Here is a 14,089-nt window from a genome sequence, read left to right as displayed (position 1 = left end):
AAAATAAAACTTACTTCATGAGATGTCTCCAATGAGCATCAAGTGCTAGGAACAGAGAGAAGATATTCTATAACATTGCTTTCTTAGATTAATAATGCGCGTACACTGCGGAAATAAATTTATCTTAGTGGGATAATGAAAAGTTAGTCTAAGCATTCAGTCTCCTGCTTCGAAAATTAAGTCTTATATGTGTGACTTCATAATGCACTTGTCTAACATTGAGGTGTTGCTTTTTCTGCAAGAAAAAAAGCTTCAGTTGGTCTTTGAGTTATACTGAAGAATAATTCTTTACTTCCTGTCACCTTGTGAGAAGCTATTCTGAACACTTACAAAAGCCCCAAGAGGCAGTTCTGTGAATCAGTCTTGAAGAAACACAACTGGAGTGAGTGTAGTTGGTGGATATATTCGTTTTTTTTTTTTTTTAATCCAGCCTTCACCACTATAGTCCTGCAAAACCATATTGGTCAGGCACAAAACTCCTTGCAATACCTTCTCTCCATCTGCAAAATTCTCCTGTTATGAAATCCCAAATTCCTGGATTCCATCACATACATTGAAGCTCTTGCTGTCCAGGAACTAGAGCAACATGCACAATACCACCTCCAAAAACTCTCTAACCTGCTCACTTCCTACTCCTGCCTTGGACTACCATTGCTCACCACATCTACGGCAATCTCCAAACCTCTTCCACATCCCCTCATAGCAGACAAACCCTGTCTCACAGACTACATTTACCCCACCTTCAAAAACTCCCTCCCACCACCACACAGAATCCAGAGCCTAAACAGACCCAATACACAGTCATGAACCTTTCCTCCAAAAGCCTTAATCCCAAAGAGATATCAGTCCTTTCCAAAGGACTCACTTTTTGCCCCACCCTCATTCAATAGTGCACAACTTGTTAAAGACCTCCTTTACTAATCTCAGTCCCTACAAGGAAACACTTTTTCGCCACCAACTCTACCAATCCAACTCAACCAAAGATCAATGTTAAACCTTGCCTGACATAGTTAACTCCTCCATCCAACTGTGATCCACCGCCACTGCCCCCAAATCATTGACTGTTAACTTTCCAGAGTTTCCTAACTTTGAACACTGCCTCACCATCATTTCCCAAATCCCTCAACATTTAAACTTACCTTACATCCACAGAAAGATCTGCAATTGACCCACCACTGTTGTTTTTAACAGCAAGGATTACCTGGCAGAAGGACTCCGCGCCAGCTGTCAGATTCAACCACCTACAAACCCTGCCACAGTGACCCCATTCCAGAAATCCAGCAGGATCTCCAGTCTCTCCTCAAATCCTTAGCCCCATCCCAGAACCTCTCCCCAGAGTCCAGCTCTCTCATCACCACTACCACTCCCCGCACTCCTACATTCCAAATGTTCCCTGAAGTCCAAAAATCCAACCACCCAGGATGCCCCATTGCAGCCAGTTACTATGCCCCCACTGGGAGAATCTCTGCTCTCACTGAGCAACTCCTTCAGCGTATTACCCAAAAACTACCCTCCTACATAAAAGATAACTACCACTTCCTCCATAAACTCTCCTGTTCCTTTACCACACAGTGCCCTGTTTGTCACTATTGATGCCACCTCCCTTTACGCTAACATCCCTAATGCCCATGGCTTCACTGCTATTGAACACACTTTCCCCAGTGACCGACAGATTCCAAATGAACCGCCTCCTTCCTAGTCACCATGATTATCCTCACCCACAATTACTTCTCCTTTGAAGACATTACCTACAAACAAATCCAGGATACGGCTGTGGGCACCTGCATGGCACCATCTTATGCCAAGCTATTCATAGGCCACCTAAAGGAACTCTTCCAACACCCAGAATCCCAAACCTATCACCTGGTTCAGATTCATTGATGACATCTTCATGATCTGGATCAAGGGTGTGGACACCCTATCCACATTCCTCCAGAACCTCAACACCTTATCTCCCATTTGCTTCACCTGGGCCTACTTTATCCATCAAGTCACCTTCCTCGATGTTGACCTCCACCTCGAAGATGGCTATATTAGTATCTCTGTCCATATCAAACCTACCAACCACCAGCAATACTTCCTCCTTGACAGGTGCCACCCATTCCATACCAAGAAGTCCTTTCCATACAGCCTAGCCAACCATGGCTGTGTGTCTGTAGTGATGAGCAATCCCTTTTAAATTATATCAAGAGTCTCACTCAGGCCTTTACAGATCGTAGCTACCCTCCCAACCTTGTACAAAATCAGAGCTCCTGTGCTTTATCTCTTCAGTTACCCAACACCTCTCAAAGTCCCACCATCCACCCACAGAGGAGCACTGCCCTCGTGACTCAGTACCACCTAGGACTGAAGCAACCGAATTACATTCTCTGTCAGGGTTTCCACTACCTCTCATCGTACCCCTCCCACAGTGGTATTCTGCCACCCACAGAACCCAAACAATATCCTTGTCCATCCCTACACAACCTCTGCTTCCAACCCCTTGCCTCATGGCTCATATCCCTGTAAAAGACCTGTCTCATACTTCCTCCCATCACCACCCACTCCAGTCCAGTCACTAATATCACCTATCCCATTAAAAGCCGGGGTACCTGTGAAACCAATCAAGTGATCTACAAGCTAAGCTGCAATCACTGTGTTGCATTCTACATGGGCATAACAACTAACAAGCTGCATGTCTGCATGAATGGCCACCGACAAACTTTGGCCAAGAAACAACTGGGCCACCCTGTTGCTGAGCATGCTGCTCAACAGGGTGTCCTTCATTTCAATGGCTGTTCCACAGCCTGTGCCATCTGGATTCTCCCCACCAACACCAGCTTTTCTGAACTGTGCAGGTGGGCACTCTCTCTGCTGTATATCCTACATACTCTGAACCCTCCTGGACTCAACCTTTGTTAGTCATTGTCCTTATCCATCTAGCTCCTGCCCTGTTGCCATTCGAGCACTACACAGCCCTCTATTCCACTGACACACCCAGTCTTTTTATTTCTCTCCTTTTCCGCTACCTGCCCCCCCCCCCCACCCACCCACCCTCCATCTAACCTCCTGACTGCACTTGGCTGACCTACTCTCCCCCTCGTCCCTGCACGCTGGCAGCATCACTTTTTTCAAAGCCAATTAATTGAAGGCCATGTGGAGCATGAAACCTTTGACCAATGCCTCTGATATCCAGAACATTAACATTTGAAAAATGTTTTCTTATATTTTAGAACTGTTTATTTGCAGTTGTAATCTCCCTGTTCACACTTAACCATGGTGATAAGTTGTACTGGTGTGAAATGTTTACATATATAACATTTGCTGTCCCAGATAGAGCAAGTACTCCATTAGTTCTTGGAATGCTACTGATGTTTCATTCCTGTACACATCATTTGAGTCACCAGACGGTATAATGAAACCCTTCAACCACAAGTGGCTAATTCCCTCTGAATGAATATGTTTCTTTATGTGAGATAGAGGTGCACCAGGTTTGATGAAACCTGCTGCCCTCACAGTTTCTGCACTTCAGTTACACAAGAAGTGATCTCATGCCTGTGACTGTCAGCAAGAATCACAAGCTCCCTCAAGTGATTACAGTCCGAATCATGTTGGTGGATATTTTGAGGTGCAGGAACAGCACCATGTGGAATTTGAACATCACACTGAGGTTTACAAGTAGTAGTGCTTCCGACAAGAGCTTCTGGAACTTGTGGTATCTGCATACGTTCAGTATGATCTACAAAGGCACTGTCATCACTAAGCACTTTAAATTGTTTGTTAGTGGAATACTTGTGGACCTATTTATGATATCAATACACATATTACACTTCCACATATTTGTGAAGTTCTTGTTTTCTTTCAATGAGCAGTATACCTTAGCACATCAAAAGTGAAAGTTTGTCTCACAACTTGCACATACATTAGCACTCTTAGTGATTTCCTGCAGTTTTCATAGATGCTACCACATTTGTTTCCACAGGTCCTAGTAGGCCTCATAGTAACTAATACTAGTTTGTTGTTTCTTTTATTTTCACATTTCCTGTTTTGCTTTTTGAGTTTGTCACATTTATAATGCTTCTAAAAGCATGGCAATAATTTCGACTTTGCAGTCCTTCTTCTTTAATATTTTGCCAAGACCATATTCATTACATACACTGATGTCCAAAAGTAAAGCAACAAACTGATATTTCCCCATTATTTATCTAATTCACTATAAAATCATACAAACTGTCAACCAGATTCCATAAGATAGTGTTCTGCACGGAAAATGGCATTCCGGCCAATGGACAACCATGCCAATGATGATGTCAGGGCACCTATGAAACGAGGTAGTGTTTGCTGGGTAGCCCCACATCTACAATCACTGTGTACACAGTCACAGTATGGTGCAGTATGGCACAGATAAGATGTGTACCATATTCTCTGTGGTGGAGGGCCATAGAAAGAAAGGAAGTAGGACAGTAACAAACTGATTTGGTCCAATGGCTTAAGGTGAATCATTCTGTTGTTTCTGAGATGTGGTGGCAGTTTATAGAAACTAAAACTGTATCCCAAAGACCAGGGAAGGGCTGACCACATGTGACTTCAGAAGAGAAGACCATTATTTGGCTTTAAGGGTATGACATCACCATCTTAGTACTGCAGGGCAACTGCCATGTGAGCTCACAGCGTACACTGGACATGTTGTATCAAGGCAGTGCACAGAAGGCTTTGGCAGAGTGGCCTTTATTATTGGAGACAAGCTGTTTGTCTACCTCTGATGCATCTTCACAGTAGGAAACATCTAGAGTGGAGTCATCAACATGCCACCTGGGCGGCCGAACAGTGGGACAATGTTGTTTTCATAGATGAGTCCCAGTTTAGTTTGGAGAGTGATTCACAATAGATTCGCATCTGGAGGGAATGTGGAGCATAATTTCGGGACCCAAACATTGGAGAAAGAGACCAAGATTAAGGAGGATCCCTAATTGTGTGGACAGGGATTATGTTCGCCACTCAAACCCCTCTTCATGAAGTTGTATGGGTAAACCAGCAAGGTTTAATTGCTGTCAGGTATCATGAGGAGATCTTGAGACCTCATTTGCGGTTGTTGCAAAGTGCTGTGGGCCCAGGCATCATATTGATGGATGATAATGCTCAAAATCATAGAGCACAGGTGGTTGATGTTTTCTTGGAAACAGAAGATATTGCATGCATAGGATGGCCTGCTCACTCTCCCAATTTGAATCCCATAGAGAATGTCTAGGATGCACAAGGGAGACAGCTTGCATCACATCAGCATCCACCAACCACTCTCCAAGACTGCTAGCATCTCTGCAGGAAGAATGGGCATCACTACCTCAGCATGAGACTGATGACATCATTCACAGCATGTCCCATTATTGTCTGGCCTAATTGCTACCAGAGGTCGTCACATACCATACTGAGCACATTAACCATTTGCCAGAATGTGTGTGCAAATCTGTTAAGTTGGAAAAAGTTAAAAACATTTTTGTCTGCCATTATGCATGTTGCAGTTGTTTGCATTCTGTATCTTTTTTTTTTTTTTTTTACATTTTTCTACTGCACTATCACCTGTTTATACTGTTGTGTGGCAAAATAAATGCTTCATCTTCTTCTTCTTTCTCAAATTTGACTTATCCTATATTCACTACACTATTTAAGCATGTAATGAATCCAGTGGATGAAATGAATGAAATGAAATGACACCTCCAAAGCTGAATTAACTGGTCAAAGTCATAAAAATGTATTGCAAACAAGACAACTTTTTATTTTATTTTTAATCCATACACAGATGTAATACCTTCTTGTGCATGAGTTTATAGAATTAAATCACATGCTCTTAATTTTCAGGGGCTGTAGTTTCAGTGTCTTATTCCTTTTTTTCTTCTGAAGTCATTGATACCAAAAATCACATAATTTTAGTGTAATTACAGTTATTTGATCTTAGTGTAACCTAAGTATGTGTTTCAATCCAAATAATTCACCAAAGACACTGTATTAAAATATAATATATGACTCTCTTCTCCCTCTAACAGGTAATAGTTCACTTATCAACAGCATTCTGCCACTGTGAACAAGAGGTGCTGGAGGAAAAAATTTACCCACCACCTCATGATCCACATGATATCATGCATTTAGTCCAATGGCTGGATGAAGAATCTCTTGCTTCTATCACCCCAAAGTGAGTAGCACAAAAGTAAATACATCATTATCCAAAACTGACTGTCTTGTACAATTTCTTTGTCCAGATATTTGTAAAATACAGTGCTGTTGTATCTCTTAAAGTTATTTGTACAAAACATGTCACTGAAGTTATTGAATTTTAACTGGATGATGTCACCAGTGATACAAGATTTAGGAAAAGCTTTAGACCATTTTAAGGAGTATGGGAATTAGTCTTCCTTTTTCTTTCTTTTATGCATGCCTTGTCCCGCAGTTTTCGCAGGGTCAGTATTCCTACAATTGGATTTGGCATGGTTAATTTAAAGTTGTGGCTACATGCCCTTGCTGCCACCACCCCATACCCCTGGGATGGAATCAGTGTACCCCAGCTGTCTGCATCTAGTGTAAACCATGAAAGAGTGCGAACATGTTACATATGTCTGCGAGTCGTGTAACTGAGGAGGGATGTGGAGAACAGCCCAATATTCACCTAGTGGGATGTAGAAAACCGCCTAAAAACCACATCCAGGCTGGCCGGCACTCCAGCCCACATCATGAATCCACTGGGTGGATTCGATCTAGGACCAGTGCACCTACCCGAGTCCAGGAAGCAGCGCATTAGCACTCTCAGCTAATCTGCTGGGTCCGTGTATAGGACTCAGTGTTTTTAAATATTTTCAAACTATTTATGAGGCAGCATAATTATATGTTCTTGATAAGGTGAGTTACCACAACTACAACATTTAAAATCCAGTCCTATAAATATAACAGGGTGTGTGTGGATCCATTATTTCCTCCCAAACACCTAGATTGATTTCAACCAAATTTGGCACACGAACAGCACACTTCACGAATATCAGCTCCTATAGAAGTGGAGATATGCGAAAAAATGTTTTTTACAGCATTTGATGTGTATGCTGCCCTTCACATCAGGCGTTTTGTGCAGAGTAGTATCGGCCTGCTTCATTGACCTGCTTTGCCGTCACCCTACACATCAGGGGCAGGATACAGTTTTTCGGACCCCCACGTAAACTGACCAATACAACAGGCATGTTGTGGGATTAGTATCAGCTTTGTTTTGCCCTCCTGTTTTGCCAGGTCTATACTTGTGACAGGCACAGCAGGAAGAAGGTTGAGATGGATAGAGGAGGGGATGGGGAGAGAGAGAGGGGGGCAGAAGGGGGGATGTAGTAGGCAGTTGGAAGGTATAGAGAGGTAGTGGGCTGGTGGAAAAAAGAGGGGGGGGGAGGAGGAGGATATGGTGAGAGGCAGGGGGAGAAAGATACATGGTCAGAGAGGGGGAGGCAGAGGAGATGGAGAGATAGAAGTGGGAGGATGAAATGGACAGGGAGACAGGAGGAAGAAGAGATGGACACAGAGAGGAGTGAGGAAGGGATCAACAGAGAGAGTGGGAGGGTCAGAAGGAGATGGACAAAGAAAAAGAGGAGTGTGGGGGGAAGAGGGGGGAGGACTGGTTATAGAGAGGGGGAGGACGAAATGGTCATAGTTAAGGGGAGGAGGAGACAGAAATTGATAAGGAGAGGATGAGTTAGTGAAGATGGACACAGAGAGGTGGGAAGGAAGAAATACACAGAGAGACCATGGAAAGAGAGGTTGGCAGAGAGATGGTGGTGGAGAAGATTGACCAATGCTTGCTACATGTCTTACATGGAGCTCAGATATATATTCCATGGGAAAATACACTCCAGCAGTCAATACAGTGTTGGTAAAGCTTTAGACAGTTTTCAACTTTGAAGTGCTGTACACTAGATTTACAGATTGGAATAAATGAACGCTCCACATCCTCTGCATTGAGAGATGTGGGAGAAAGAGGTGACAGCAGAGAGGGGGGAGGAGGTGATAGATGCACTATATGTGTCAACATGTATGCAGGCAAAATAATGGGGAAAGGGCTATTGTATACATTAGGTTAGGGCATAACTTCATAATGTTTTTGTTTTGCATGTAGGTATTCCAGTTGCTATGGGTTTATATATAGATTGTCATTTTTTATTTGTAGTTTACTGTTGCTATTTGAATGCACATATTCTCATTTTGTCACTTGGGAATAGTGAGTAGGGCTGTGGATGCCATAAAATACAGTGCCAAAGTGGGGAAATCAGGAGATTTCTGAATTCTTCTGTTTGATTTCAACAGAGAGATGACAGCAGCACAGGCAGCCAGAAATACATGTGCCATGTATGGGGATAATGCCGTTGGACAGAGTTCGACAAGAAAATAGTTTTCCCATTTAAAGGAGGATACTCAGAGTTCAGAAAGTCCTTCAGGATTTAATGAAGGTAGTTTAAACACATTAATCGACAATGATTCATGTCATTATATTCAAGAGCTGGCAAATGTGATGTGCTGTGATCATTCATCACTGTCCAGCATTTGCATGCAGTGTGGAAAGTTCAAAAATTGGGTGCACGGGTACTGCATGGTCTAAACCAAAATCACAAAAATCAGCAGATGGCCGTATGTGGTGGCTGCTTGTTCATTGTCAGTTGGCTTGTGAATGACACTGACCAATCCTATCCTGTATTGTTACTGATGACAAGAAATGGTATCCTTATGCAAACATAAGGAAAATAAAGGAATTGTTGAGCTCGAACAATGCAGCCACTCTCCATACAAAGATGTGCACGAATACACAAAAGATAATGTATGCATACAGTGAAACAGTAATGATCTGTTGTACTATGAATTGCTTCCCCGAGGTGTAGCCATTAGTGCTAACATTTATTGTCAACAACTGAGAACTGATCTTGTGCCCTCAGATTTTTCACCTTTTCTGCTTTCTATCAAACAACCTTCAAGGAACTTCCTTTCTGAATTAAAATGCACTCTGAACACGGATCGATGAGTATTGCAGTTGCAAAACGGAAAACTTGCCCCAGCTTTGGTAGACTGTTGTAAGTAGTGAATGAGAATATATCATTCATGACTAAAGTCTCTTTCACGTCTATCTGTAGTGTTCATTAAACTTGTGGAAAAAATGCTACAAACTTAAGCACCAACTTCTTCTAAAGCAGAGTGTAGGTGCATATGTCTGAGATCTCCTTCAGACCCCTAGATCAGTTTCAACCAGATTTGGCATAGAAACTGCAGGCTTCACAAGCAATAGCACTGTCGGGTGTATAAACTTGTAGATCCACTGGACGCACAGGTACAGGCAAAAACGTTTTTCTTCCAGCCCCTGGCGTTTAGGCTGCCCTGTGTGACAGGCATGTTGTATACAAACAGTATTGTCCTGCCTAATTGACCTTCTATGCAAGACAACCTACATGTCAGTGTCAAAAAATGGTTTTCCGGGTCCCCACTTGTAGGCTGCTCTGCGTGACAAGCACATTGTGTTGTAGTATTGGTCTGCTTTGCATGGAAGCCTGTACATCAGGGCCAAATAAATGGTTTTCAAGCCCCTGATCTGTAGCCTGCCTTGTATGACAGGTATGTTGTGGTAGTAGCATCAGCCTGCTTTATTGAATTGTATTGCAGGGGCCCCACATGCCAACTAGCACAGCTGGGTGACAGCTTGAGATGGATAGAGTAGGGGATGGACAGGGTGGGGGGAGGAGGAAATGGACAGAGAGAGGGGAAAGGGGGAGCTACGTGAGGCAGGTTGAAGATGTAGAGGGGTAGTTCACAGGTGGAAGATAAAGAGGTGGAATTGGGGAGAGGGAAGGAAGATATGGTCAGAGATAGGGGCTGGAATAAATGGACGAAGGGAGGTGGTGGAGGAGGTTAAGAGACTGAGAGAGTGGAGAGGAGGAGATAGATAGAAGTGGGAGGATGAGGTGTACAGACTGGGGGAAGAAGAGATGGGTGCAGAGAGAGAGAGAGAGAGAGAGAGAGAGAGAGAGAGAGAGAGAGAGAGAGAGGAGAAGGTGTGTTCAATATGTGTGCTGAACGTGGGCAAAGCCTTGAAGAAATTGCTAAAATATATGTTATGTGTGTACATCCATATTTCCTCCTAAACCACTGGATTGTTTTCAAATGAATTAGGCACACATACTGCTTGCCCCATGAGACTCAGCTTTGTGAGGTTAGAAGCTCCCAGCTCCCATAGTATCATAAATACAGGCAAAAACAGGTTTTTCAGCTCCTAATGTGTGCACAAAGATGAGCATTACAGAAGTACTAAGGAATGACGAAAAATGCTTGTAGTTCTCTAAGGCTGTAGATATTGCAATAAGAAATAGCTCAGTAGGCAGTTCAGTTGAAGAGAAATGGACATCGCTAACAAGGGCAGTCACGGAAGTTAATAGCTCATGGAAGTTAATAGCTCATGCATCCAAGTTGCTGACAAGAATAATATACAGAACAATGGAAAAGAAAATTGAGAATATGTTAGATGACAATCAGTTTGGCTTTAGGAAAGGTAAAGGGATCTGAGAGGCAGTTCTGATGTTGCGGTTGATAATGGAAGGAAGACTACAGAAAAATCAAGACACTTTCATAGGATTTGTCAACCTGGAAAAAGTGTTAGACAGTGTCAAATGGTGCAAGATGTATGAAATTCTGAGGAAAGTAGGGGTAGAGATAGGGAGAGGTAGGTAATACACAACATGTACAAGAGCCAAGAGCATGAGCGGAAGAATGAATGAAGGGCTCGGATTAGAAAGGGCGTAACCCAGGCATGTAGTCTTTTGACCCTAGTTTCAGTCTGTACATCAAAGAAGCAGTGATTAAAGTAAAAGAGAGTTTCAAGAGTGGAATTAAAATTCGTGGTGAAAGGATATCAGTGGTAATATTTGCTGATGACATTGCTATCCTGAGTGAAAGTGAAGAAGAATTACAAGAGCTGCTGAATGGTTTACTCTCAATCCATATTCTGAGTGCAGAATATAGATTGAGTGTAAATTGTAGAGAGATGAAAGTAATGAGAAGTAGTGGAAATGAGAACAGCAAGATGTTTAATATCGGGATTGATGGTCACAAGGTAGATACCTGGGCAGCAAATTAACCAATGAAGGATGGAGCAAGGAGGACATCAAAAGCAGACCAGCATTGGCAGAAAGGGCATTCCTGGTTAATGTCTGCTAGTATCAAATATAGACCTTAATTTGAGGAAGAAATTTCTGAGAATGTACGTTTGGAGCACTGCACTGTGTGGTAGTAAACTTGGACTGTGGGGAAACCAGAACAGGAGAGAATCAAAACATTTGAGATGTGGTGCTATGGAAAATGTTGAAAATTAGGTGGACTGATAAGGCAAGGAATTTGGAGGTTCTGTGCAGAATTGAAGAGGAAAGAAGAATATGGAAAACATTGACAAGAAGAAGGGACACGATGATAAGGACATCTTTTAAGACACCAGGGAATAACTTCTATCTTACTAGAGGGAGCTTTAGAGGGTAAAAACTGTAGAGGAAGACAGAGATTGGAATACATCCATCAAATAATTGAAGATGTAGATTGCAAGTGCTACTCTGAGATGAAGAGGATGGCACAGGAGAGAAAATTATGGTGGGTCACGTCAAAGCAGTTGAAAGACTGACGACTCAAAAAAAAAAGTAGGCTGCCCTGCACAACAGGCATGTTGTGGGAGTAGTATCAGCCTACTTTATTAACCTGTTTTGCAGGGACCACATGAGCAAATGTGATTGGCAGAGGGAAGACTGAGATGGATTGAGGAAGGGATGGAGAGAGGGGGACAGTAGGGGGTGGATAGGGAGAGAGGGCTCAGGAGGAGATGGAAAAAGTGGGGGAATTAAGAGGGATTAGACAGAGAGAGGAGGAGGAGATGATAAACAAAGAGAGGGAGGAAGGAGGGAAGAGACAGAGAGACAGGTAGGGAATGGGGAGAGATGGGCAGAGGGACAAGGAGGGAAGGAGATGGACAGAAAGATGGGGGAAGAGGAGATGGGTTAATGAGGGGGGGGGGGGGGGCAGGAAAAGATGGACTGAGGGAGGATGGGGAAAAGAAGGACAGAGATAAGGGGGAATGAGGAGCTGAACAAAAAGAGAAGGGAGGAGGAGGAGGAGGTGGGCAGCAAGATAAGGGAACTATGGAAATGGGTGGTGGTAGGGAGGAGGTCATGGTCAGAGACAAGGAAACAGTTGCAGGGAGGTGGGAAGGAGGACATAGATGGTGGAGGGACAGATGGACAGTGAGACAGGGGAGGAAGAGGTGGGCACACACATGGTGAGGATAGGATGAGGGGGGGCAGTATGTGAAGAACAGTTAGGGAGAGTGGGGGTGGGAGGGGGTGAACAGAGAGACAGGGATGGAAGAGATGAGTACACACACAGTGAGAAAAGGAGAGGGGGTTGCGGCAGGAGGAGTTGGACACAGAGACGTGGGTGGAAGAGATGAGTTGAATCACAGTGAGGATAGCCAGAGTGGGACAAGTAATGGACAGATAAGGAGAGTGGAGGCAGGAGGAAAGAAACAGACTGAGGGAGGGTTGGACACGGAAAGGGGGCAGGAGGAGATCTGTTCAATGTATGTTTGAAATGCACATGTAGGTGAAACTGTGGGAAAATGACTAGTAGATAAGAAAGGATTGTTTCAAGAGGAAACAGTTATATGAAATGAATTATTTAATTCATTTTTCATGAATTATTTAATTCATTTGTGGCAAGGTAAACCATAATCCTCCCCAGTGTTGCTGTTGTTGTTGTTGTTGTTGTTCTTACATACTCTGTGGGGAAAACCCTGGTAATAGTACACTGAAGCGCCAAAAAAACTGGTATAGGCATGCATATTAAAATACAGAGATGTGTAAACAGGCAGAACATGGGACTGAAGTCGACATCACCTATATAAGACAACAAGTGTCTGGCGCAGTTGTTAGACTGGTTATTGCTGCTACAATGGCAGGTTATCAAAATTTAAATGAGTTTGAACGTGGTGTTACAGTCAATATACAAACGATGGGACACAGCATCTCCAAGGTAGCAATGAAGTGGGGATTTTCCCATATGAGCATTTCACAAGTGTACTGTGAATGCCTGAAATCTGGTAAAACATCAAATCTCCAACTTCACTGCAGCCGGAAAAAGATCCTGCGAGAATGGGACCAATGACAACTGAAGAGAATTGTTCAGTGTGATAGAAGTGCAACCCTTCCACAAAATGCTGCAGATTTCAGTGCTGGGCTATCAAGAGTCAGCATGTCAACCATTCAATGAAACATCATCGCTATGTGCTTTTGGAGCCAAAGGCAAACTCGTGTACCCTTGGTGACTGTATGACACAAAGCTTTACACCTCGCATGGGTCCGTGAACACTGGTATTGGACAGTTGATTACTGGAAACATATTGCTTGGTCAGACAAGTCTCATTTCAAATTGTATTGAGCAGATGGACATGTATGAGTATGGTGACATCATTAATCCACGGACCCTGCATGGCAGCAGGGGACTGTTCAAGCTCATGGAGGCTCTGTAATGGTGTGGGGCATATGAAGTTGGAGTGATATGGGGCCCCTGACACATCTAGATAAGACTCTGGCTAGTGACACAAACGTAAGCATCTTGTCTGATCACCTGCATCCATTCATGTCCATTGTGCATTCTGACAGACTTGGGCAATTCCAGCAGAATGATGCAACACCCCACATGTCCATAGTGGCTCCAGGAACACTCTTCTGTGTTTAAACACTTCTCTGGCCACCAAACTCCCCAGACATGGATATTATTGAGTGTATCTTGGATGTGTTGTAACATGCTGTTCAGAAGAGATCTCCACCACCTCATACTCTTACTGATTTATGGACAGCCCTGCAGGATTCATAGTGTCAGTTCCCTCCGGCACTACTTCAGACATTAGTCAAGTCCATGCCACGTCATGTTGCAGCACTTCTGCATGATCGCGGGGGCCCTAAACGATGTTAGGCAGATGTACCAGTTTCTTTGGCTCTTCAGTGCATATGGAAATGATAGTTGAACACATCAGTGACAATGAAAGTTTGAGCAGGCTTGCAAGCATGCTCAG

General features: G+C 43.4%; 1 protein-coding gene across 1 annotated transcript in view; it reads left to right on the top strand.

Moving 5' to 3' along the window:
* LOC126252478 (putative fatty acyl-CoA reductase CG5065) overlaps window positions 1–14,089 on the top strand; it is a 328,075-nt gene that overhangs the window by 180,046 nt on the left and 133,940 nt on the right. The window contains exon 5 of the mRNA XM_049953373.1: window positions 6,021–6,166. Coding sequence (XP_049809330.1) covers window positions 6,021–6,166 — 146 coding nt within the window. The remainder of the gene's footprint in view (window positions 1–6,020; window positions 6,167–14,089) is intronic.

This window comes from Schistocerca nitens, chromosome 4 (genome assembly GCF_023898315.1).
Source record: "Schistocerca nitens isolate TAMUIC-IGC-003100 chromosome 4, iqSchNite1.1, whole genome shotgun sequence".
Classification (NCBI taxonomy): Eukaryota; Metazoa; Arthropoda; class Insecta; order Orthoptera; family Acrididae; genus Schistocerca; species Schistocerca nitens.
The sequence above is the reverse complement of the archived record's forward strand: the minus strand, read 5'-3'. Positions and strand labels throughout refer to the sequence as shown.